The sequence below is a fragment of the Formica exsecta genome, unplaced genomic scaffold (assembly GCF_003651465.1).
Source record: "Formica exsecta isolate Colony F162 unplaced genomic scaffold, ASM365146v1 scaffold458, whole genome shotgun sequence".
NCBI classification, from domain to species: Eukaryota; Metazoa; Arthropoda; class Insecta; order Hymenoptera; family Formicidae; genus Formica; species Formica exsecta.
This window is the reverse complement of record NW_021851814.1, coordinates 346381-368782: the sequence shown is the minus strand read 5'-3', so window position 1 is coordinate 368782 and position 22402 is coordinate 346381. Positions and strand designations below refer to the sequence as shown.

The following is a 22402-nucleotide window of genomic DNA, read 5'->3' as shown; positions in this document are numbered from 1 at the left end:
TACGGTGCATGGCACACGCTAGTAGGCGACCTCGTTGGATTGTACCGCGGCTTCTCCCGTCCCGGCTACAACCGGAATGGACCGTAAATAAGACTGGTTTAAGTTATGGCAGTTACCTCTCGCGTTACCTCGGTTAAGTTTATTTCAACGCTTGATTAATGTAGAACCCCGACACGTCACAGTCGCAGCTGCCCTCTCGAAGACGACCTTCTGTCGGGGAATAAGAACGGGTGATCGCGAAAGCCGTTTGGGGGGCTGTAATTTCGTCGGAGTTTGATTGCGACGTGTCGGGGTGAGGAGGGGGGAACGATCTCGCGATGTTTATTCGCGCGAGGTACGGTTTTGTCGTGTCTACAATCTGGAAAATTGAACTCGTCGACATTGTACGCGGAATTCGGTTTCGGTAAGCTAGAAGCGAGATAAACGGAGGAACCCTCCCCCCGGCAAAACTCTCGCACACGGGATAACCCGCCCCTTCCCCGTTCACCATCCCTCTCTCGTCGTAAATCGATACGTCAGGTGTGAATTGCGACGCGTCGCAGCGTCGTGGCGGTGGCGGCTTTTATTTTTAATATAGGGGCTGTTTGCATGCGTGTTCACGGAGCGGAAGCGCTAAATTCGCGCGATAAGCACGCTATGCGCGTTAACACGCCTATCGATTGCCCTGACCGAAGGGAGAAAGACGGTCGTAAGCGGTAAGATAAAAAAAAAAAAAAAAAAAAAAAAAAAAAAAAAAGAAAAAACGAGGCGACAACAAAAGTCGGCAGAAGGGTCGGAATAACGCAGAAGGACGCAGGGCAGAGCAATAGGTGCAATAGGTCATCGCAAGAGGGGTGGGAAAAGGGGGGGAGGGAAGGCAAATAGGGGAGCAGGGGGACAAAAGCGGTTCAATGAAAGTCATCGTAAACGGTAGGAGAGCGAAGAGCGAAACGGGGCACAGAGGGATCGGAGAAAGAGAGAGAGAGCGAAAGAGAGAGAGAGGGAGGACGGGAGAGTAGAAAGAGCGTTCCGCCATGCCGATGTCGCGGGAGAAAGATAGCGAGAAAGAGAACGCCAGAGAGCTTGCGCAAGCTTCGACCCGCCGCAGCTCCGATCGGCGGACGTTAAGCCGTCAGCCACACGTTTCGAGCTTTCGTTCCGACCAGCAGTCGACTCGCAGCCTGGCTTGCAGCCTGACTGAAGCACGGCGGTGCTTTCTTTTTCGTACCCGTGCGTATCATCTCGTCTCTCTCTCTCTCTCTCTCTCTCTTCCTTTTCTTCCCTTCGCGCGGTTCCTCTCTTCACCTCCCTCACTTCCGTTCGGCCGCTCTTTGATCTCTCCGAGAGTTTCGATTCCACGCACCGTGTTATGACGCGCTAATGATCTACGCGCTGCTTCCAGCAGCAGCGACGACGATGCTCGTGCCGGACTGAAATCGACGCCTCTTAATAGTGGCTGCTGGTCCACCTTTCGGGGAATAATCCCCCGAGTCGCGCGAGCAGCATCCTCGGACGGGACGTTTGTCGGCTCTATGTGCGCCAGTGCGCAGTCAAGAATCGCGGAGGGAACTGTGCCAGGCAACGTCGTGGTCGATACGTGGTCGAGGATGATGACGATGATATAAATCTGGCTCTCGCAAGGATTCGCTCGAAGGGACCCTTACGATCCTCCCTGGAAATCCTCGCTTGATCCGATGAGGGAGAAGATGGCATACTCGATGGGACCCGCGTGGAGGATACCGCGTCGGTGATTTCGATCGGCAGCTCGAGGATCTAGCTATCTCGCGAAGAGAGATCGGTAGCCAGGGAGCATGTTGTGGTAAAGGTGCGTGGTGGAAAGTGCATGTTCCATTAATCGGGGTTAATAGCAAGATTATCCTCTTTATTTATTCTAATACCGAGAAAATGATTTTCATTGTTCCATGTAAAACGATTTAACTAAGATTATCCTTAAGAAGAAATTGTATTATTTTATTATTTCAACTTTGAAACTTCTCGATGCTGTTTCTCCCTCGAGTTACATGGATATATCACGTCAGGTATAATAATTAATATAATAATTAATTCTACAAAAATTGAATATTTTAATATCAAGTAATTTTTGTCCTTTACGTCGATAAGAGAATGTTATGTTAGAAAAAAAAAAAAAAAAAAAAACAGAAAGCTTCCGAATTCTTACTGAATTTATGTATGTATTACTGTTGCTGCAATCGCGATTAAATCGTGCGAAAATCGCGTGCTCGTCGAGTATGCGTCCCGCGCATCCGAACGTTTTTTTCGGTCCCGGGACAGTAATACGAAATAATCACGGTCGTCGGGGGCGAAATATCGGCAAATTGGAAATCGTCGTTGCTTGTTTAACTCCCGCGAAACGCGCGTCCGGAATACACGCGCGTAATCAACGCGCGATCTAAATTGCTGATGCGCTAACCGAGCGCAGTTTATTTGACATTTTTGGCACGCGTCTGCCCTTATTCGATTCGCGTACGCCGGCGGAATCTGAAAATTCATAAAATCTTTCGCGACCTTGGCCCTTTGAAAGCCGATACTATTCATAATCCGGCGAAAGATTTATCAATATTTTAGATCTTTGTGTTGAGAAAGCGATCTCTGAATTGTTAAGGATGTTATATATGTTCATATATATGTATCGGAAAAAAATATTGAATTCTCGAGAGACGAGACAATGAATAGAACGCAAGAATGCAAAAGGAGATGAGCGAGAGAGAAGGTTGGAGGCGGGGGGAAAAAAGGAGGAGGAGGAGGAAAGTGTCGGTGAATGAAAAGGGAGAGCATAGCGGGAAAGGGAGAGAAAATTCCGGAGGTGAAGTACTCTGTTGTCGATAGTACAGTCAACGCGGATTTAACCAATTATCACCCCGCTCTCTCGACACGAACGTACGAACGAGATCCTTCCGGCATATGCTCGACCCATCTAGCAAACCATGCGGTGTCCCTTATTGTCCTTTGGGGAAATGATAACGCGTTGCGCCCGTACTTGCGCCTGTATTTCATCAAGCGCAACTCATGTTATAGAGATATTACTCTCGGGAAGCGGACAGCGTAATCGCGCGCGTGCAAAATATGAGAAATTTTTTCGCCTTCGAAATGATTTGGAATATAATTTCCTTTTTAGAGCAACCGAGCCACAAATTTTTATGGAAATGATCGAACAATATCTAAAATAGAAAACTTGAATCAAACATCTTTTCTCGATTTATTTTAATGATAATACGATAGATCTTTTTTCTGCCGCAACAAAAAAGAGGGTGTACACATATTCCTTCTCGTATAAAACGATATGTCCTTTTAAAAAATTTGTGCGAATATTTAATTGCATTCTTTTTCCAATGCGAGACACGAAATGACATAGAAATAATTAACCAACGATATATATTTTATTATATATAAGAACGAACTTTTCCGTACGCGTGTGTGCATAGGTAGTTTTCGACGGGGGAAGCAAATGGAGATAAGAGGAGAAGTAGCGGAGGTATTTTGACAGCCTCGGCACTTGTCCCGGGAATGCTTCGAATGCCTGTGCCGGTACTCCTCGGTAGCTGGGGCTGGGGATTTTTCGCCATATTCCTCCTGCTTCTGGCCACCCCCAGTCCCGCTGCCATTCGCAGAGGTAAGTCTAATCCGGAGGCTTGTGAGAGACCGGGGAATATAATACCGACGAGTTCAAATTTCCAGGCCAGCGGGAAAGACCGACCCTCTATATTTATTCCTGGCAAACGCAATCCGACACCGCGATCATTTCCAGTGGCCTTAATAATTTATTTTTATCCGACGAGAGTAATCACCTATTTTTCAACCATTTTATGTAAATTATGCGGCTCATTTTGAAAACATTCGAGCTACAGATAAAAAAGAAAAAGAAGCGATAAAAAAAAATATTTTCTCTCATGTTACATGTACAGCTATATTGTCGCGATTTTCTCGATTGACACGCTTTATCTTTTCGTATCTATACCATATGATACAAGCGTACGGTAGTATAGTTGTCGAGGATAATCCTCTGCAGTTATTCCGCTTTCAATCTCTAATTCGATCTAGCGGATTAAAATCAGTCTCGTTGCCACACGGGAAAGTTTCATTTAGAGCGAGTGGTATCAATTCCTATCTCGAAAGACTTAGGCGAGCACTCGAATCCGATGATGCGCGGTTTAATGAAGACTCATCTCTCATCCCGGCAGTTACTTATCCCCGAGTTACCAGCAATTATCGCAAGCCCGTCGCGCGGTTAATAAATCGAATTATCGGCGTAACAACTCGGTCTCGAATCTCAATCGTTGCGCATTAGAGGAGAATTTACTTGTCCTGGATATTGGCGGTGGTCGCGCGAACGAAGGGTTGATACTTTGTGGAAGGGTGATTTACGAACGGGAGGTAGCCCGGCTATACGTAACACGAGACTACCTCTTTATAAGAGGTATCTAGCGAGCGGGTCGAATATCGATTACATGGCCGAAACTTGTGTCGCGCGTTGTCGTTCCTTACTCTCCGCCGCGTCCTCTTTATCGTCCCTTCCAAGTTGTCCCCCTGTGTCCCGTTCAATCGGGTCAACGAAAAATATCACGGTTCTAATACAGCGAATATAGGGTATCTTACGTTTTCGCGACGTTAGACTTAATAGAAAGAAAATTCTTCGACCAACTCTAATTTTTTTTCTTCGTAAAAATATCGCGAGAGATTATCTTATTTACCACTGTTTTTTTTTTTTTTTTAATTCGCCTCGCGAGAAATTTTTTTTTTTTCCCCTTTTTTTTTTTTTTTTTTTTTTTTTTTTTTTTAATTTCTCACGATAAAAGAAAGTCTCTCCCCATTTGAGATTAATCAAAGAATATATTTTTTTCCGAAAGTTCAATTTTAATGTTTGCGAAAATATTCTTTATGTATACTCTAATTATTGAATGATATTTCTCATTATAATGAATTAAAATATAATAGATAAAAAAATTATCGCTTATAATTAGATTAATTAACATTGAGATTAAGATACACTCTAATGCGCGAGATGCGAAGGAGAGGGCACACGTAGCCCTTCTTTCTCGCTCTAACCGCTTGCATTTCAGCGGACCGAGGCCACTGCAATAAAACGGTGGACATTTACGAGGATGTGTCGAGTCCGGCGGTGACCCCAGCGAATTGGGGTAAGCCCCTATCGTGCTGGTACCGCTTCCGTGCCTTTCGCGGGACGCCCCGAGACTGGATTCTGCGAGTACGTTTCAAGAAGTTTAAGGTCGGGGTGCTGGAGAACGCCACCACGTGCAGCGGCGGTTATCTGCAGGTGAGCGGATCCCTCGTTGTCTAAGGAGGGTGAGAGACACCTAAGATCCTAATTTCAGGATGACACGCCCGAATGGTGCAGCCGAACTCGTCTTTCTCTCTCTCTCTCTCCCTCTCTCCCTCTCTCGATCCGCGTTTCTATTAATTGAATAGGGAGAATCCAGCCAATTAGCCGGACGTTGGAATTTAATTTCGGTTCGACAATAGCGTTCCCCGATTATTCTTTCGATTCGAGTTGGATACGACGTAGCCGGGAAGAGACGGGGAGATGCTGATGATGCTCGTGTCTCTTTGCATCGCGTCGCGAATCAATGCGTGCAAATACAGCGGGATCCGCATACAATACGACGGAAACGGATATCAAATCCATGAGTTACGCAATCGCGGTCACGATAGATGATAGATCGAATGCTGAAATTGATTACGCTTGATGTGTCATCGAATCCGTTTTATCACTGACCGAAGAGTATAGGTCTATTTACGTTAAAATAAATTAAACACGAGCGCGTGCTCCATATCTACGGGAAACGAAATACAATACAAAAAGACAAAATTCATCGATTAATATATAGACTTATCAACATTTTTCATCTTTTCTTAAATTTCTGTAGCGTCGATTTAATAAATTGATTAAATAAAATTTGAGATTTAATTACTTTGAAATAAAAAAGAATTCTCTCGGGTATAAAATCTCATCGTGTCATCTCATAAAGTTCTTTTATTTTAAAGATAAACGATAAACCGAAGACATTTTGCAGATATCGACGAGATAATTTACGAGTTTGTTACGTTGTAGTCTTATAAGAGGATACACAACACGGATCTCGGATTTGTGTTAAGACCGTTGCGAATTATCGGCGGCGGATATCCTCCTAGATTTAGTTTCTGCGTTGGGACAGGTGCAGAGCCGTATCAACATCGCGAATTAGAACATTCCCGTATAGAGGGACGAACGTGATAAGTGATTCCCTCCCCTTTCTCCGTTGCCCTCTACCTGCCTCTTTCGAGGGCGCGCGGGCGCACTCGTCCTGCTGCCACCTCTCTCAGTTACTTCGGTATCAGGTATTGATCTTTGTGACGCTGTAAACCTCTCTCTTCTTCCCTCCTTTCTCTCTTTCTCTCTTTCTCTCTCTCTCTTCCTCTTTCTGCCTCTCTCTATTCTCCTCCGTATTTTCCCTCCGTTTCTTTCGCGACTTTCAAATTTGCATCGATAAAAAAGATGAAAAGTCAATAGTAAGATACGTTTCTCTTTGCACAAGGTTGTAAGCTTCGAAACGCGAAAGCGAAGCGTGCATCTTTACAGACCGATTATTTTCCACGATTATTCTTTTATACAAGTTTCTATTATTTTTTAAATTTACGGATCAATTTTATACAAATTTCTATTCCATCTCTGCATAAGTTGTTTCTCACACAAATTTCTATCAATTTCTTTCAATTTATTCGATTTTCATAGGATCGCTATTTGCTCCAGATTTGAATAAATCTACTGTAAATGGTAAAATCATTTTTTGATCGATCGCAAAAAATTATTTTACACCAGTCCTTTAGATTTAATCCATGGCGATACAAAGAGATTTTAGTCGCAAAATAATTTTTTACCGATTGTATATTTTTTGCGGGACATTAAAGATTATTGTCTAAAATTATTTTACTCGCTAGAGCATTCTAGTCTTAAATATTCTAGTCTTAAAAATGGGACCTTGGTAAACTGGGTTATCGAGTCCTGGATTGTCAACGCGACAATCCTTACGTTCGATCGATTGTCCCGAATGTTGTATACCTAGCGCGCGTTTTTCACCGCGCCGTGTTTCAGATCATAGACGGCAATACAAAGACCGAGGTGAGCAATCGCAAGGATCCGGGCGTTTACTGTGGGGAGTCCGAACAACCGCAGACCTTCATTAGCGAGACCAGCTTTGTACGGGTGATCTTTCACGCTGACAATTTCACCGATCAGACGTACTTTAGCTTCGACTCGCGTGCCGAACAGCAATTCGACGTGTACCTCAGATACGGTCAGCATCCCGAGCTTTATCCGAATCGTCGCGGCGAGATCATGCCTGGTAGCTACTGCGAGCGCGTGTTTAAGGATTGCCGACTGCAGACGTGTTACGTGCAGAGCCCGGCTTACCCAGGCATCTATCCGCGGGCGTTGCACTGCAAATATCGTCTAAACACCCGGCTGCCCTTTATCAAACTCTATATCGAGAACGAAGAGTTCAACATCGACGGTCAGCGATGCGAGAATATCATGACGTGCCCGATGCGACCGATTAGTTCCGGCTCGGAGCACTGCCCGTACGATTATATACGCGTGTATGACGGTAAAAATGAGAGTAGTCCGGTGATCGGCACGTTTTGTGGCATGGGCAAGTTCCCATATAGCATCATTGGCACCAGCGAGGATCTCTACGTGGAGTTTGTGTCGTCGCCGGCCGGACCGCTGCTAAACACCGGCTTTCACTTCAACGTGGGCAACTGGCCAGGTCACGTGGAGACCGCCGGCGTGAAGAACGGCAGCTGCGACTGGCTGCTGAACAGCGAGTCCCTCGTCAGCGGTAACGAGGGTATTTTCCTGTCGGTCGCGCACTGGTACCCACCGCACACCAGCTGCACTTACTTGCTACGCGGTCGACCCGGTGAGATCGCCCGTCTCTATTTTCCCAGCTTCCGGGTGAATCGTATCGAGTCGCCAATCCAACCGTACGACGGCGACTGCGGCGAGAGTTTGACACTCTACGACGCCGACTGGCCGGACGACGCGCGTATCATCAAGACCTTCTGCGACACGTTCAGCAAACCGATGGAGAAGCACGATTTCGTGTCGACGTCGAACGCGCTCTTCGTACGATTTGAGAGCAAGACCGGAAGCTACTCTGGTAGCTCGCTCTACTATTGGGCCCATTACGACTTCTTCAACGCTACGAGATTCGGTGAACCCGTAGGTGGCACCGAGTGCGACGAGATCTTCGCCTCGTGGAAGTTGCGATCGGGTCGGTTGCGATCGCCCCTCAACACTCTAGTTTACAAGAGACCCGGCGATCCGCCCGCCGATTTATTCTGCACCTATAGCTTCGTCACCGACAAGCGATTGTACGCGCGAGTAATCCTCGTGATCGAATCGATCAACTTCAAAGAACATTCGTACGCCCAGTGTGGTCACTGCTGGGACAATCGGGCGGACCGGGTGATCATTCGGGAGCCAAATCCTGACGGTATCAAGGGCCACTGCCTTTGCCGTTCCAACAACAACGGCACTCCGGCGCCCACGACCTCGCCGGCTGCCCCCCGGCCGCCCGTTCTTCGAGTGGTCTCCCGGGGTGAGAGATTGGACCTGAAGCTTTTCGTTGACGGCGCTCACGCGGCCTCGAGCTACTTCAAGTACCCGGCGCCGCTCTTCGAAGCGAGATACGAGTTCGCGCACAGTCCTCTATGCGGACCGGCCCTCTTGCCGGCCACCACCGATGGCGAAATCGAATTTCCGCATTACGAGGCTCTGGGATACGTTACGCCACCCCGGTCCATCAAGTGCATCTGGGAGTTACGGGTGAACCGCGAGCGCGATCTCTTTCTGCACTTCGACAAGATCAAATTCGCGTCGCGCTCCTGCGAGGACGGCAAGCTCGAGATTTTCCTGCCGGGCAACGTCGAGCCGTATCTCGGCATCTGCGGCGAGAACGTCAGCAATGTCAGAGAAATGATCATATCGGCGGCGCAAATCGCACCGTCGCCAATGGATCATCCGGTTCCGGGCGGTGCCGCGGCCGCGGACAACGGCGAGGAATCTCCCGCTGTGATCGTGCAGTTCACCGGATCCATGGCGCCGGCCAGGGCGGCCTTCAAGATCGCCTGGACCGAGCTCTATCATCTACCCAGGGACGGCTCCGGGGCCCTCAATACCGGAAAAATTCTCGAGGATTGCGGCTTCCAGTGTCCCGGCGACGCCGGATGCATCCCGACGAGATTACTGTGTAACGGCGTGGTCAATTGTCCCAATCGTGGGTTGCCTATACCGGGTATCCTCAACGGCACGCTCTACGAGCCGGATGACGAATCGATGGAGACGTGCGGCGGGCCCGTTAGCGGTAACGGGGGCGGATTTGCCGGGCCAGCCGGCTGGGCGGGCGCTGGCCTGGGTGCTGGTCTGGCCATTCTCATGGGTCTGGCGTGCATCATCGCCGTGTGCAGGCTCTGCAGACAAGAATCGCGCTCCAGGGACATACACGTACCCTACTAAGATCCTTTGGACGCGATCGATCCTCTGCGAGTATTCGTGCACGATCTACGGAAGAACATACAAGTCGAATTCATAGTCGTTTCTCGCGAGGAATCAACGTCATTTTTTTTTTTTTTTATACACGTACGCTCATGTTTATATATGCGTAGAATGTATAAATAAAAGAGAGAGCTTTATTCTCTCCTCGAGAAACGATTATAAATAGAAACGGTAAGAGGCATCTGTGTGACGTCGTAATTTTTTAGACGTCGCTTGGACGTCTTTGAGCAGATTGCATTAACTCGTCGACTCTTTCGATATTAAATTTGGTTAAATACATTTTTCCCCATTATATTGTAGGTAAAACTATAATCTCTAGAGAAGAATAACAAATCCATAAGACAAGCTTATTCAAGTTCCGTTGATGCAATCGTGTCTCAGGCTTCTATATTTTTCGGGAAATGTATTCAAAAGTGTTCTCTTTCTCGAGGTAATTCGCTGAGGCAAGAGAGATGATGCATTTACCAAATTCAGCGACAAATCCGATACACACATTACGCTTACAAATAATCTCTCCAATGTGATGCTTTCGGATTTAACAAACATCGAGTTTGCTCATTAATCGCGAAAGATTGAATCTTATCGCTCTGTTGCGGTAACTGTTCGCGTATTACTGTCAACGTGACGCTCCCCGATCGCTCACCCCCACGTCCGTCACATCATCAATCTTCTATTTACACACGTTTCGCGGAGCTAATGATCCATACAATATCCTCCCTTACAGACGCGACCAAGTTCTAACCGAAAGCTGTATTTGCCACTGCCGCATTGTATTCATCTTGTATTACCATCGCGTCTTCTTTACACACACTGCCATAAGCGTAAAACTTGATATGTAGTCCTCGTCTCAATCGTTCCCATAGAATCGTTCGCGTGCGAGAAATCTTAGATTCGTGACAATCGGATTATCTCTGATTATTGCTGATGTACGGATGGCGATATCTTTTCATTTCTAGCGATATAGCGAGAGATATCTATGGGATACAGATAGTATGAATGTTAATGAATTGTATTTGTATTATATCTCGTTCCTTTAATCTTTAATTATAAAGCATCATTATCGGTTATATAATTGAATTGAAATAATGAGTTTAAAATTATAGAAGGAATAGATTAGAGATTAAGTTAGATTAAGTTTTAAACGACTACAATTATTTTTCGATTAATTAATAATTATATAATATAATACATTAATTTTTTTATAATGAAAAAAAAAAAATTAATTACGCGTATCATATTATATCTTTTTGTAATTTTGTAATATCATTTATTGTAAAGGCGACGTGGGCTTTTATTTTCTCCGTCGCTGGCACAGACGCAAATCAGCGAACCGATCGTCGTAGATTTCGATTTCGAGATGTAGTTCTTAGCGGTTGCTCAAAGTTGTCCTGCTTCGTTAACTCTCTTTCTCTCTCTCTCTCTCTCTCTCGAGAGAGAGACAAAACCCTCTCTCTCGTCGCGCGCGCGAGTAAGATAGTATTAAATTGACTTAAGATACAGAAGAGAAACGGCGGGAACGACGGGAATCGATAAAATTCATCAGAGATTGTGACTTTTGACGGGTCGTGACACGCCTTGTCGATTTAACATCTTGAGATTCGGCGACTGTACATATATAACCAGTATAATATAATACGACCGTTGTGAGATATAATAATAATAATAATAATAATAATAATAATAATAATAATGATAATCACATACTTTATAGTCTCTTTAAAGAAGAAAGAAGAAGGAAAAAAAGTGAGAAAAATTACTATTTCTTTTCGCCGACTCGCAAGATGTCTGGACTCTATGACACCGAATGAGCGTGCCTACTAAATATGCAGCTATTATGATGCATGTGATCGTCGACAGTGCAAACAGTTTGTATATAATAAGGCGAAGAGAAGAAAGAAGAGGGAGAGGAGGTTTATAAAGCCGATCGCTTTCTAGAAATAACTGGTACGCTAAGAGATTAAAAGAAATATAAATAAATATAAAAGTAAACGAAGAGAGAGAGAGAGCGTTGGCGCGAGACATGTATCGCCGATTATTACAGCGATAAGGGGTAATTCCGTTAATCTGATATTCGTTGGTTGGCACTCCTCGAGGAAGGCGTCGTTATGATTAAAACAAGAAACAAATCTGGCCCGCCGCCTTAGAGAGGCTGCCGCGCTCTAGAGAATCGTGTTTGTTTGTATATAGGGAAATATTTATGTAGGTTTAGCGACAATCTCAATAGTGGATATACACGCACACACGCATATACAAACCCATACAGATTCATGCAGACACGCCCATACGACACGCACACGACCGAGCGACGTGCATCACGCGCGTGCATTATTAATAACGCAGCTATCTTTAATCGACGGTATAACGATCATCTTACTACGACATGTAATTGCGATAATAACACAATTATCATAATTACTATATTTTTTACTAATAAAGAGCATCCTTGGAGCCGAGGAAAGAGGTGGCTTTCTTTACGTCGGCGGACCCCCTTCGACAGATTTCAGGATTCGAACGAGAGCACGGATTCGATGCGATAAATTAAAAATGAGAAGGTCTCTGTTGCCCCTCCGTTCCCTTCTACCTTCCTTCCTCCCGGCCATTTCTTTCGTCGAGAGTAAAAATTATAAGGGAGAACGTTACGTTCAAGATTTACGAGTCCACTCGATGCTTAAACGCGGGCCAATTAGGCGAATTGGGCAGTTTTCGGCATCGTTACTCGATGATTTACGCGTACATAATAATTCATCGGTCGTCGTTTTAACGTCATTCGTAATTTCAGATACCTGTAACTTAATCTTTGCTCTTACGAAATTCTGTCGCAACGCGTATTCAGATTTTATTCTTCTTTTTGTTTCCTCATAGAGGAAGCTTTGTTTCCGTGACAAAATTTTTTTTCCAGTTTTCTATGTAAAATGTGTTTAGAATTTTCCAAAATGTCGAAAAATTATATTTCTAAAAAATATCTGTATATATGTATGTATGTATGGAATGTACATTGTACAATCTCTAACCTTCGCAATTTTTAGATATTGGATTAAATTTTTTTAAATGGATAGAGTATCATTGTGGATGGTTGATATTGAATTTAGTGAGAATCGGTGAAAGGGTTCATTTTTTATAAAATTTTAAATTTTTTGAGAAATGTCTGTACACGCTGTAATTTTTGCAAATTTTGAAATATCTTTTTTAGGAGGAAACCAAAATTGAAAAACCCGCTTGCTTTAAGGAGTTTAAGCTTTGTAAGCGAAATAAAATGATAAGAAAACAATATGCAAGTTTCTAATTTGCATACATGGGTGAACCGGAAAATATTTTCGCGATAAACTCTTCGGGACGAGACTTCTCGAGTCGACGATGCAAATAACGTTTTCTTTCGTAATACGCCCGTTGTAATTTTCTCTATTGTGCTTTGTTTCGCGGCAAAACTCGAGACAAAAGAACACGCGATAATAACCATGCTGGACCTCTTCGCACCTATTAAATGCCTTCTGCAAGAAGAATCCGTTCGCGTTGACAATGTAGTCTTCAGGCTGCACTCGCGTTTCACCGTTCTTCTGCTGCTCGTTTGCACCATTCTCGTAACTGCCAAGCAATATATCGGTGAACCGATTTCTTGTATGACCGATGGTTCTATCGGTACGAAATTCTGCTAACCTCTAGAGCTTTGCGTGTGTATATATTTAAAATTTCGAAATTTTTTTTCGTTACAAGAAGGGTGCAAAAATGAAATATCACGTAAAGATATAGTGCATGCTTAAAAATGTTTTTCCAGATATCTATTTCGAATTATTTTACGTCGTTGCATCGGTCAGAATTATTTCTTATCGATAATAGATATCTTTTCCTAGCAGACAAAGATCCTGTAAATGCGTATTGCTGGATCTATAGTACGTTCACGGTATCCCGACACCTGAAGGGTATTCCTGGACGAGGTGTAGCGAGTGCTGGCGTAGGACAGGCTCTTCCAGATGACGAGGCCCGTCATCATCGATATTATCAGTGGGTCAGTTGAATATAGAACGCTTACGATATAGATGAAGAGATAATATATGTATATGGATCGAGATTATCGATAAATAGGTCCATTGATAGGAGACAAATTAAAAGTCCTACATATCGAAAGATATACGTACGTCGACAAATTATCAATTTTTTTTATGTCATATGTATCTCTCTCTCTCTCTCTCTCTCTCTCTTTCTCTGCCGCGGTTTAAGTATATTTTTATCAATTTTACAAAATTTTTCAAATTAAGCTTCTTCAAAAGCTCTAAGCCAAATTTTGAAAAATCAAAGTATCCTAAATTTAATCGAAACAAAGTCTCTTTATCCATTTCATATACTCTCAAAGCTAAAAGCTCACAAACGTCTTTATATTGAATACGAAATATCTCTGTTAGACACTTTTCCGGGGAATTTGCCGAGGAAAAGATCGACCTCGAAATTCGTCAAAGAAATCCTTAAATTGTTTTTCGATGGGAGCACTCTGAAAAATTGAACGAGCGAGAGAAACGCACACACGTGCGCCCGCGTGAGCTCGAATCGGTCGATCGCATAAGTTTTCGTATCGAGTGTACACACACATACATACATACACCGACTCGTACGCGAGATGCATGATAACGATTGCACTTCATTCCGATGGTCAGGGCGCTCCCGGCTCTCGGCGCATGCAAACGTATTGCATGGGCGTGAATGAAATCTGAAAGGTGAACGCGTGAATGCGAAGGAAACATCCGGAGAACGGAAGGCGGCATAAGAGGAAATGGAAATAGAGATCGCAGATCTGCCGTTATCCGCGTCACTTTGTATATCGCGCGATCCGCATCGTGAATATCGCGCGAAAAGTAAAAACACACTTATATCTTTCGAATAAAGGAACAACAAAAATTTTATATTAGATAAAAATATCTCCTCTTTTCTCGCTTTTCCTTTCTCGTAAAAGAGAAAATAATTCTAGAGAATAATATGCTTATATATAAATATTTTTATAATCTTTTTTGATATTCTAGATCATTTCGTGACAATACATAACTTGGGATAAAAATTTAACTTGGGATAAAACAAAAATTGTAGAAGTAAGAATTTTTTTTTTTCAATATTCGATAGGTCTGCTTCGTTCTCGGCTTACAAGCGATGCTTTTTTATATGCCACGCGCTTTATGGGGCATCTGGGAGAGAGGCACCATAGGCCTTCTTTCGCGAGATCTCGCCTCTCCCTTTCTGAGAGATGTTTGGACCGAGGAGAGGAAGCAACGACTCGTCGAGTATTTTACCAAGACAAATCTACACAGTCACAACTTTTACGCTATACGTTTCTTCGTGTGCGAGATCTTGAACTTTTTAAATTCGGTAAGTACAAGTTCGGTAAGTACGTTTTCCTCGTGTTAGCTCTGCGAAGGTACTTAAGGATTCTCCATCAATCGACCGGCGCATTGTGACGTCAGAAACAGGAAATTGCGCGGAAATAAATTCGAATAATTAATTCCTGGGTTCGATCCTTTTATTAAATGCAATCGAAACATCTGCCGCGCGAACCCCGATGTATCGCGCATAGAAAAATACATTGTTGAGAGCTTTTAACGCATTAAAAAAATACAACCGCTTTATCGCGGTATTTATAAACTTGTAATGGCAAAAATCAATATCGTCTTCAAATTCACCGGCAGTCGTATATTTAAAAAATCGTATATTTTATTCATATATATATATATCATATTCATTAATAGATAGGACAGATATATCTGTTGGACGTATTTCTGGAAGGACAGTTTAGACGATACGGGCCCTCGGTGAGCGCATTCGTCACAGAGGAGAATCCTTACGACAGGGTCGATCCCATGGCGCGACTGTTTCCGAAGATGACGAAATGCACGATTCACACCTTCGGGCCGGCGGGTTCCGTGCAAACTCACGACGCACTTTGCGTGCTCCCGTTAAATGTGGTGAACGAGAAAATTTTCGTCGTTCTTTGGTTCTGGCTGGTATTTCTCGCGGGCGTCGGTTGCTTGGCGTTAATCTATAGGTACGTAAGTTTGGTCGACATCTGCGCGGAACAGACGATATGTCGGCGATATGTCATTACGATTTATTCGAGTCGCGAGTTTGCATTATATTTTTAAAAAGGAAACGCGATATAAATCATATAAATTGTGTATAACTCATACTTTTCATTCGCACAATTATTATTGGATCGATATGTCGCGCGATTAATATATTTCTTTTTCTAGAATCGTAGTTTTCTCTCAATCCTGGGCGAGAGTGTACCTTCTGCGAGGTGCGGTTCGCGTACTCGAGAAATCTAAGGCTGAGCGTGTTGTACGAGTACTCCACTTCGGTGATTGGTTCCTCTTGCATCAACTTGCGCAAAACGTCAATCCCATCGTGTACAGGGAGCTGGTTAATGAGATAGCGAAAGCCTTTGCGACCAAGAGTTTTACGGACTTTGTTTAAATCTCTTCGGTCTGATTTAAGTAGTATTACACGGAATTCGATTTACAAAACTAAAAACAATGTCCTTAAAAAAATATTACACACACACACACACACACACACACACACACACACATTCTGATAAATATCTCGCAATAAAAAATGAGAAATATTTAAGAGAACTGTGTAATTGGTTGATTTCAATAAAGACAAGTTATTAAAGAGAAATAAAGGTTACTAAAGATGATTAAAAAATTCTAAATTTATTAAAGTATTTAAATTAATAAGATTTTTGATGAAAGAGATCTAAGAGAGAGCGTTCGAATTTCCTCTCGACATCCTATATTGAAATCGACGAAATGAGGGCGATGAGGGCGGATACGGCGGTATGAGTCTTTTGTTCATTAACGGCGCATTCAATTGTCTCCCGAAACAGAAGCGGAACCGAGACACGCTCCTCTCGTCGTGTATCCATGGGAACGCGAGTTGCACCTCAGCCAAATTACGCGAGTTACGATTCTTAGGGTTAGGGATTTCGTCGGAATTCTAACGAATCTTGTCGCGTCGAAGATCTCTTGGCGCTTTATCTCCCAGTTCTCGCGTTCTCGCGTCACATCGTATACCGGAATACGCGAGCATTCGCATTTCCAAGGTAACGGAAACAGACGACGACCAGTCTTCATCTCGAACTTGTCGTAGCGAAGAGAAGATTTCGCAAAGTCAAAGCTAAAAGCTAGCAAACATGCGCGAGATAGCACATCTCCAGGCCGGCCAATGCGGCAATCAGATTGGAGCCAAGGTACGTTTCGATCCTTTGAATAATTTCCAGATAAAAGAGTAACCGCCATCAGTTTAATGCGTAAAAATACCACTCAAATATTTCTAAATAAATACATATATTTTGTGGCTAATAAAATTTAACAAGATTAATCAGAGATAAAAATGTATTGTTCGTGACACGCTAAAATAAGAGAAAACTATCCTATCCTAGCGCGATACATTTTTAAATGTATGTAATATCCGAAAAAAAATTTTCGAAAAATTTTCATGAATTCGTGAACGGGACGCTTTATCTCATCGATGATTTATAGTTTTGGGAGGTGATCTCGGACGAGCACGGGATCGATCCCACGGGTACGTATCACGGCGATTCGGATCTACAGTTGGAGCGGATAAACGTCTACTACAATGAGGCGACAGGCGGCAAGTACGTGCCGCGCGCGATCCTGGTCGATCTGGAGCCCGGGACAATGGACGCGGTCCGTTCGGGGCCCTTCGGCCAGATATTCCGGCCGGACAACTTTGTTTTCGGTCAGAGCGGCGCCGGCAATAATTGGGCCAAGGGCCATTACACCGAGGGCGCCGAGCTCGTCGACTCCGTCCTGGACGTCGTGCGTAAGGAGGCCGAGAGTTGCGACTGCCTCCAGGGATTCCAGCTCACGCACTCGCTTGGCGGCGGCACCGGAGCCGGCATGGGAACCCTGCTCATCTCTAAGATCCGCGAGGAGTATCCCGATAGGATCATGATGACCTTTAGCGTGGTACCCTCGCCCAAGGTATATACTTTTTCTCATTTTTTTTTGTTTACTTATATCCGGGTTTATATCCGCGTATCTAGTGTAGTCGTTTTAAAGGAATAGTTTCCAAAGACGCCCTACGTATTATCAAACAATATCGAGGACGTATTCCGCGGCAGCGCGACGCCAAAAGACGCTTTCCGATGCGCGCGCGATATAAGGTACAATGGATGCGAGACAAAGAGAGCGCCCGTCAGAAAGCAACCTTTTGTCCTTAATAGAACAATACAACGCGCGTACAACGCGTTGTGGTGCAATGCGTATACTCGGTACACCGCGACCGGGAAAGGTGCATTCTCTCTGCAATCTACATATATCCTATACATCGCTGCCTCCTTTCGACGCACAGGTATCGGACACCGTGGTCGAGCCCTACAACTGCACCCTCTCGGTGCATCAGCTGGTAGAGAACACGGACGAGTCGTATTGCATAGACAACGAGGCACTTTACGACATCTGCTTCAGGACCCTCAAGTTGACCACGCCGACTTATGGCGATCTCAATCACCTGGTTAGCGCCACTTTGAGCGGCGTCACCACCTGCCTGAGATTTCCCGGCCAGCTGAACGCCGATCTGAGAAAACTCGCCGTCAACATGGTCCCCTTCCCGCGACTCCACTTCTTTATCCCCGGCTTTGCCCCTCTCACCTCTAGGTTCTAAATTTATCCTTTTCCCAACGAAAACTAATTAAATTTAAAAAGCCTCAATTTTAAAGAGAGATTTTTTTTTTTCTAAGTCAATATAAATTAGTACGATCAATTGATCAAAGAAAAATTATTTGCTCGTGTAATTTTCCATCTGCTTCCGATTCCCTAATTCAAGTTTGACGTTTCAGAGGTTCGCAACAATATCGGGCACTGACGGTACCGGAGCTCACTCAACAAATGTTTGATGCTAAAAATATGATGGCCGCGTGCGATCCGCGACACGGTAGATACTTGACGGTGGCCGCGGTGTTTCGCGGCAGAATGTCAATGAAGGAAGTGGACGAGCAAATGCTCAACATTCAAAACAAAAATAGCAGCTACTTTGTCGAGTGGATACCTAGCAACGTAAAGACCGCCGTTTGCGATATACCTCCGCGGGGCCTGAAAATGTCCGCGACTTTCATCGGCAATTCCACGGCTATTCAGGTTCGTTTATCGATTTATCGGGGAATGAAAAGAATTTATTAAAAAGAATTTTAATCATACGAAAAGCCAATTTTTATTCAAAACTTTAATCTAATCTAAAATTTATCGATCAATTTTTTCCGCAGCTTTATAGAATTACTTTCAATCGCGACTCTTTTTAAAGTAGCGAAATTTTTAATAAGAGATATATTTTTGAGACATTTGGTTTATATTTTTTCAATATATTACTTGAAAAATAAAATTATCCAAAAGTACGATCGAAATATGCCGATATAAAGCGATATCATTAAAATACCCCGAAAATTTGATTCTCGCAGGAATTATTCAAGAGAGTGTCGGAGCAATTTACCGCAATGTTCCGGCGTAAAGCGTTTCTGCACTGGTACACCGGCGAGGGTATGGACGACATGGAGTTTACCGAGGCTGAGAGCAACATGAACGATCTCGTGTCCGAGTATCAGCAGTATCAGGAGGCGACCGCCGAGGAAGAGGGCGAATTCGACGAGGAGGAGGAAGGCGAAGGTGAAGACAAGTGAAGATCTTGTCCCATCTCCGGAAGATGTTTATCGAGTGCTCGCGTACACCTGCTCCTTCCTCTTTCCGCTCCTCTTTATATAGTTATATCGTCGTCCCCGGTGTCCCGTTAGAGTGTAAAATAATATGTAGCCGAGCCAACGTCGGCCGACACCCTCTCGTTGTTCCTCGTCTTCCGCGCGCGTATCCTATCGTTGAAAGTGCATAAAATAAAATAAAAAAAAAAAAAACCGCGAAAAGGTTCTCTTCCATTTTCCTCGCGTAAGAAGCTCATTTCTCTCGCATCCTCTTAACCGCGTCTACGATACGGCGAAACAAAACCCACTCGCGTCGTTCTGGGCTTTGCGCCTGGTTTCCGGATAAATTTTCCGGTAGCTACGAGAGAGATAACGCGAAATATACGCGTATCGAGGAAACGTTTTCCACTTCCTCCACTTCAAGTAGCGCAAACCATCCCGATGGCGTATCGCTCTCCATCGGTTTACGTACTTGGGTCGGATTTTAGCCTTAAGTTAATTAAAAATTGGAAACGATCTTTTTCGCCCCCACTATGTTTTCTACATTTGTAAAGTGGTGCGATATTTGCGATATTGCTTGTTATTTCAATGACACATTCATTATATTTCACGATTAAATTTTATCGTCTACTCTACTCCTATTGCGTTTTAATTTTATACGATTTATGCTCGATATATGTGCGTTTTTCCGATTAGCTTTGTTAAACGCGGTTTATTTCGTCCGCGCGATACGTTTCGTTTAGCCGGCCGTAAACTAAAAATCAGGCGATTTATTTCGGGAAACTCCATTCTACGCCCGGGAGCGATTCTTTTACGATCCCGAAACCGCGATAACGCGCCATAATAAATCGCGCGGCGCGTGTACCGGAGGCCCGTACATCACGTCGGCATCACCGTTGCCGATGTCGATGTCGTATCTACAGCCGATCGTATTCTCGAAGCTCGATCGGGAACATTATTGGCAATAATAATTGCACAAGCGTGCGTAAACGCATGGTTGCCGAGCGTGGACTCTGCGTTAAAGCACGCCATGTCACGCATCCCTGAACGTTCCGCGAAAAACAAAGCGCGATGCTCACCTTTAGACACCCATCGTCGAGCACACGTCCGTGAAGGATACTCTCTCCACCTGTATCTTCAAATCGATCCTATATATTTCGGAAATTCGCGAATTAAAGACTTTACTTTCAAAACCGTTTTAAACCCGTACTAGAAAATTGAGATTATATGTAATATTTAAAAGAGCTTTTGTGATCTTTATTTTATTTTTTTTAAGTATATACTTTTTAGAACGAAATTTGAAAATAAGCTGCACAGATATGTTTGTCCACACCTATCTGTCTACTTATCGCGAGGGCGTTTACATAATCACGACGGAAGCGAGGGTGGGTGGAAAAGTCGGACACTTTGCCAGGCAAACGTGTGGTTTGCAAGGGAATGACTAATGATAATAATGCAGGCGCATTAATAAACTCAGGATTTAGATCACGGCGTTCCAGTTTTCCCTCGTTGCGGCTCCTCCTGCAATTTCGCGTCTCCGCTCGGTCTTCCTTAATGACCCCAGTCGCAAACGACCGTACGTAATTATATAAGAGAGGAAAAAAAAAAAAGGAAAAAAGTATTCTTCTCGGCGACGCAATATCGTCATATCGTTTTCTATCATTTGACAAAAAAAAGGACTCGTTTACAAGCGTTCACTTATCGTCGACGGGATAAGCGAGAGAAAGGACTTATTCGACAACGCTAGGAGCTGACATGTTTTCCGATAGGCGAGATAAATAAAAAATGTGTGCCATGTATCACATAAAACGGATACGGGATCCACGGCTTAACGGATTCGATCCTTTTCGAGTTGCTTGTGTATACATATCTTCGTGCGTTGCATTGTACATCGTCGCTCGACTGTGCATCGCTCTCCACTTCGACCGGTCGTCTTTTAAAAATCGATCGCCCGCGGGCTCGGAGGTGCGAGACAGCAAACCGTTTGTCTTGTAGCGACATTTTGCGTTTCAGATAAAGGAAATTCGCGTATATGTATATATATATATATATATATATATATATATATATATATCGTACGCGCGTTGTAATGTTTTAGCTCACTCGCGATATATCTCGCCGATATTTATCTTCGTTAGCCCCAATTCGCGATTGAGCTAAGCATGCCTCCGCTAGTACACGTAAGGGCAGATATCGAAGCGCGCAGCCGAGTTAATCGCATCGTAAGCCATTAGGGTTGGATACAAATGGTCGTGGAAAAAAGTCAGCAAAAACATAACTGGTGAAAGGATATATAGCAAATTGCGCGTTCAATTCCGATATATATACACGCGCGAATAATCAGTTTAAATCAAACTCAAACTTATTTCTGCAAATTAATTTTATAAAAAACTTTTTGTAGTTAATATAATTTTTAGCGGAAATGAGCGATTTAATAGGCGTTTCTTTATAAGGCGAAAAGTGCATGCATTTGTATGACGTGGCGTGTACTTTATTAAGAAGACAAGACAGTGAATGATAAACGTTGATTACGCGGAAATTTTTCACGTTTGCTTTGTTTACAAGGCGGTGTATACAAGGTGATGTGTAAGCGCGAGCTGCAATGAGGACGAAGATATTCCATCGCCATCAGCAAGGCTGTAGATACACGACATTGAACGAAGCGAGCCAGAAAAGAGTACATAAACATGTTTGTTTTACGATTAATGAAGTACTCAGTCTTTATATTTTTGCGCGCGACCCGTATTATTATCTCTCCGAGCGCTCGGGATTCTATGAATAATTGAATCGTATGTACACACCTATATTAGTTATAAATATAAACTAAGAATGTAGCGTGTTTCTACGAGCTCGTTGCATACTCGTTGCGATGATTCATTTCTCGCCCCGGAAGTAGCACTCGAGTTGACACACCCACTCGTTCTCGATCGAGGAAGTATCGAGATCGATGCAAAGTGATGCATTTATCAAGGAGAGCAAAGCTGCGAGAATATACATGGAAATAAAAATATAAAATATGCGATAATAATATCGTAACGTATAATAAGAAATCCATGTTACGTTCCCTTAATCTATAAAAGGGGAGGATAAAAATATAAAGAGGATATAAAATAAAGTAAAAATTTATATATAACAATGAGCTATAAAATAGACAGCAAAAA

General features: G+C 43.6%; 3 protein-coding genes across 4 annotated transcripts; all 3 read left to right on the top strand.

The window, feature by feature from the left end:
- The first annotated feature begins 1083 nt into the window (after positions 1-1083).
- LOC115240973 (cubilin-like) lies at positions 1084-12003 on the top strand. 2 transcript variants are annotated; one of them, XM_029816459.1, is made up of 5 exons: positions 1084-1209; positions 1385-1804; positions 3423-3610; positions 5058-5272; positions 7088-12003. In XM_029816459.1, exons 3-5 carry the CDS (start codon positions 3505-3507, stop codon positions 9509-9511), a joined length of 2745 nt encoding a protein of 914 aa, XP_029672319.1. In that variant the 5' UTR covers positions 1084-1209; positions 1385-1804; positions 3423-3504; the 3' UTR covers positions 9512-12003. The 2 variants fall into 2 exon arrangements, with proteins under 2 accessions (XP_029672319.1, XP_029672320.1); XM_029816460.1 differs by having other exon boundaries at positions 1120-1804; positions 3427-3610.
- Positions 12004-13002: 999 nt separating this feature from the next.
- On the top strand, positions 13003-16091 carry LOC115240976 (innexin inx2-like). Its single transcript, XM_029816462.1, has 5 exons — positions 13003-13186; positions 13402-13553; positions 14657-14899; positions 15277-15572; positions 15778-16091. Exons 1-5 carry the CDS (start codon positions 13006-13008, stop codon positions 15998-16000), a joined length of 1095 nt encoding a protein of 364 aa, XP_029672322.1. The 5' UTR covers positions 13003-13005; the 3' UTR covers positions 16001-16091.
- Positions 16092-16721: 630 nt separating this feature from the next.
- Positions 16722-19353, top strand: LOC115240975 (tubulin beta chain-like). Its single transcript, XM_029816461.1, has 5 exons — positions 16722-16778; positions 17071-17535; positions 17906-18210; positions 18393-18690; positions 19008-19353. The coding sequence occupies exons 1-5, from the start codon at positions 16722-16724 to the stop codon at positions 19224-19226; spliced, it is 1344 nt and encodes a 447-aa protein (XP_029672321.1). The 3' UTR covers positions 19227-19353.
- Positions 19354-22402: the final 3049 nt, after the last annotated feature.

Coding starts and splice junctions, on each gene's coding strand:
- LOC115240973 (XM_029816459.1), top strand. CDS start 3,505: ATGCTTCGAATGCCTGTGCCGGTACTCCTCGGTAGCTGGGGCTGGGGA. Junction 3,611..5,057: donor TCCCGCTGCCATTCGCAGAG/GTAAGTCTAATC, acceptor CTTGCATTTCAG/CGGACCGAGGCCACTGCAAT. Junction 5,273..7,087: donor GCAGCGGCGGTTATCTGCAG/GTGAGCGGATCC, acceptor GCCGTGTTTCAG/ATCATAGACGGCAATACAAA.
- LOC115240976 (XM_029816462.1), top strand. CDS start 13,006: ATGCTGGACCTCTTCGCACCTATTAAATGCCTTCTGCAAGAAGAATCC. Junction 13,554..14,656: donor ATCATCGATATTATCAGTGG/GTCAGTTGAATA, acceptor AATATTCGATAG/GTCTGCTTCGTTCTCGGCTT. Junction 15,573..15,777: donor TGCTTGGCGTTAATCTATAG/GTACGTAAGTTT, acceptor TTCTTTTTCTAG/AATCGTAGTTTTCTCTCAAT.
- LOC115240975 (XM_029816461.1), top strand. CDS start 16,722: ATGCGCGAGATAGCACATCTCCAGGCCGGCCAATGCGGCAATCAGATT. Junction 17,536..17,905: donor GCGTGGTACCCTCGCCCAAG/GTATATACTTTT, acceptor TTCGACGCACAG/GTATCGGACACCGTGGTCGA. Junction 18,211..18,392: donor TTTGCCCCTCTCACCTCTAG/GTTCTAAATTTA, acceptor TTGACGTTTCAG/AGGTTCGCAACAATATCGGG.